General features: G+C 39.6%; 1 protein-coding gene across 1 annotated transcript; it reads right to left on the reverse strand.

The window, feature by feature from the left end:
- Nucleotides 1-669, reverse strand: LOC124842440 (uncharacterized). Its single transcript, XM_047318919.2, has one exon. It carries the CDS (start codon nucleotides 579-581, stop codon nucleotides 114-116), a length of 468 nt encoding a protein of 155 aa, XP_047174875.1. The 5' UTR covers nucleotides 582-669; the 3' UTR covers nucleotides 1-113.

Consider the following 669-nt stretch of genomic DNA (forward strand, 5'->3'; position numbering starts at 1 on the left):
TAAGTCTAAAGTTCTTTCCTTTTTCATCTATTGTGTGTTACACTGTATAAGGCAAGCTAGAAAAAAAAGGGAAAATTGATGCATGAAACTGTATTGGAACTTGAAATACATTGCTACTTTACTTCAGGTATGCTTTCCAACGCTGGTTTCCACCCTTGTGAGACATCATCATTCTTTTGAGACAAATCTTCAACCTTAACCTCATCAACTAGAGACAACATATTACTAACAGAAAACCCTCCATTCTGCAGCATATTCTGCAGTTCATGCTTACTAATAACAAGCTTGATCCTAACCACGTTACTTTTCTGTACATCTTGAACTTCTGGATCCGCGAACCTCACCTTCTTGTTAGTTTTTGGTGATGGTGGTGGTAGAGCCACAAGGTGGTATAACTGCCCTCTCACCAACTTTGTCTGAGGCTCCAGATACCGCACGACTGTGAGAGATTCTGATACTGCATGCCCAGAAAATTGTAGCAAAACCTCTTCCACTCTGATGGGTGTTTTGTATTCAAGAATTTTTCCATCTGTTTTCATGATTCTGACAACCTTCTCTTGCAGCACTAAGCAATTTCCCATGGCTTTTTCTGTAGTGGTTTTCTTGGTAAGCAAAGATGGTGGATTTGTAGTACCAGGCAATTTGGTTTTTGTGAATGCAAGAAAAGGA

Source organism: Vigna umbellata, chromosome 5, assembly GCF_029865625.1.
Source record: "Vigna umbellata cultivar VRB3 chromosome 5, Vumbellata_1.0, whole genome shotgun sequence".
Lineage (NCBI taxonomy): Eukaryota > Viridiplantae > Streptophyta > Magnoliopsida > Fabales > Fabaceae > Vigna > Vigna umbellata.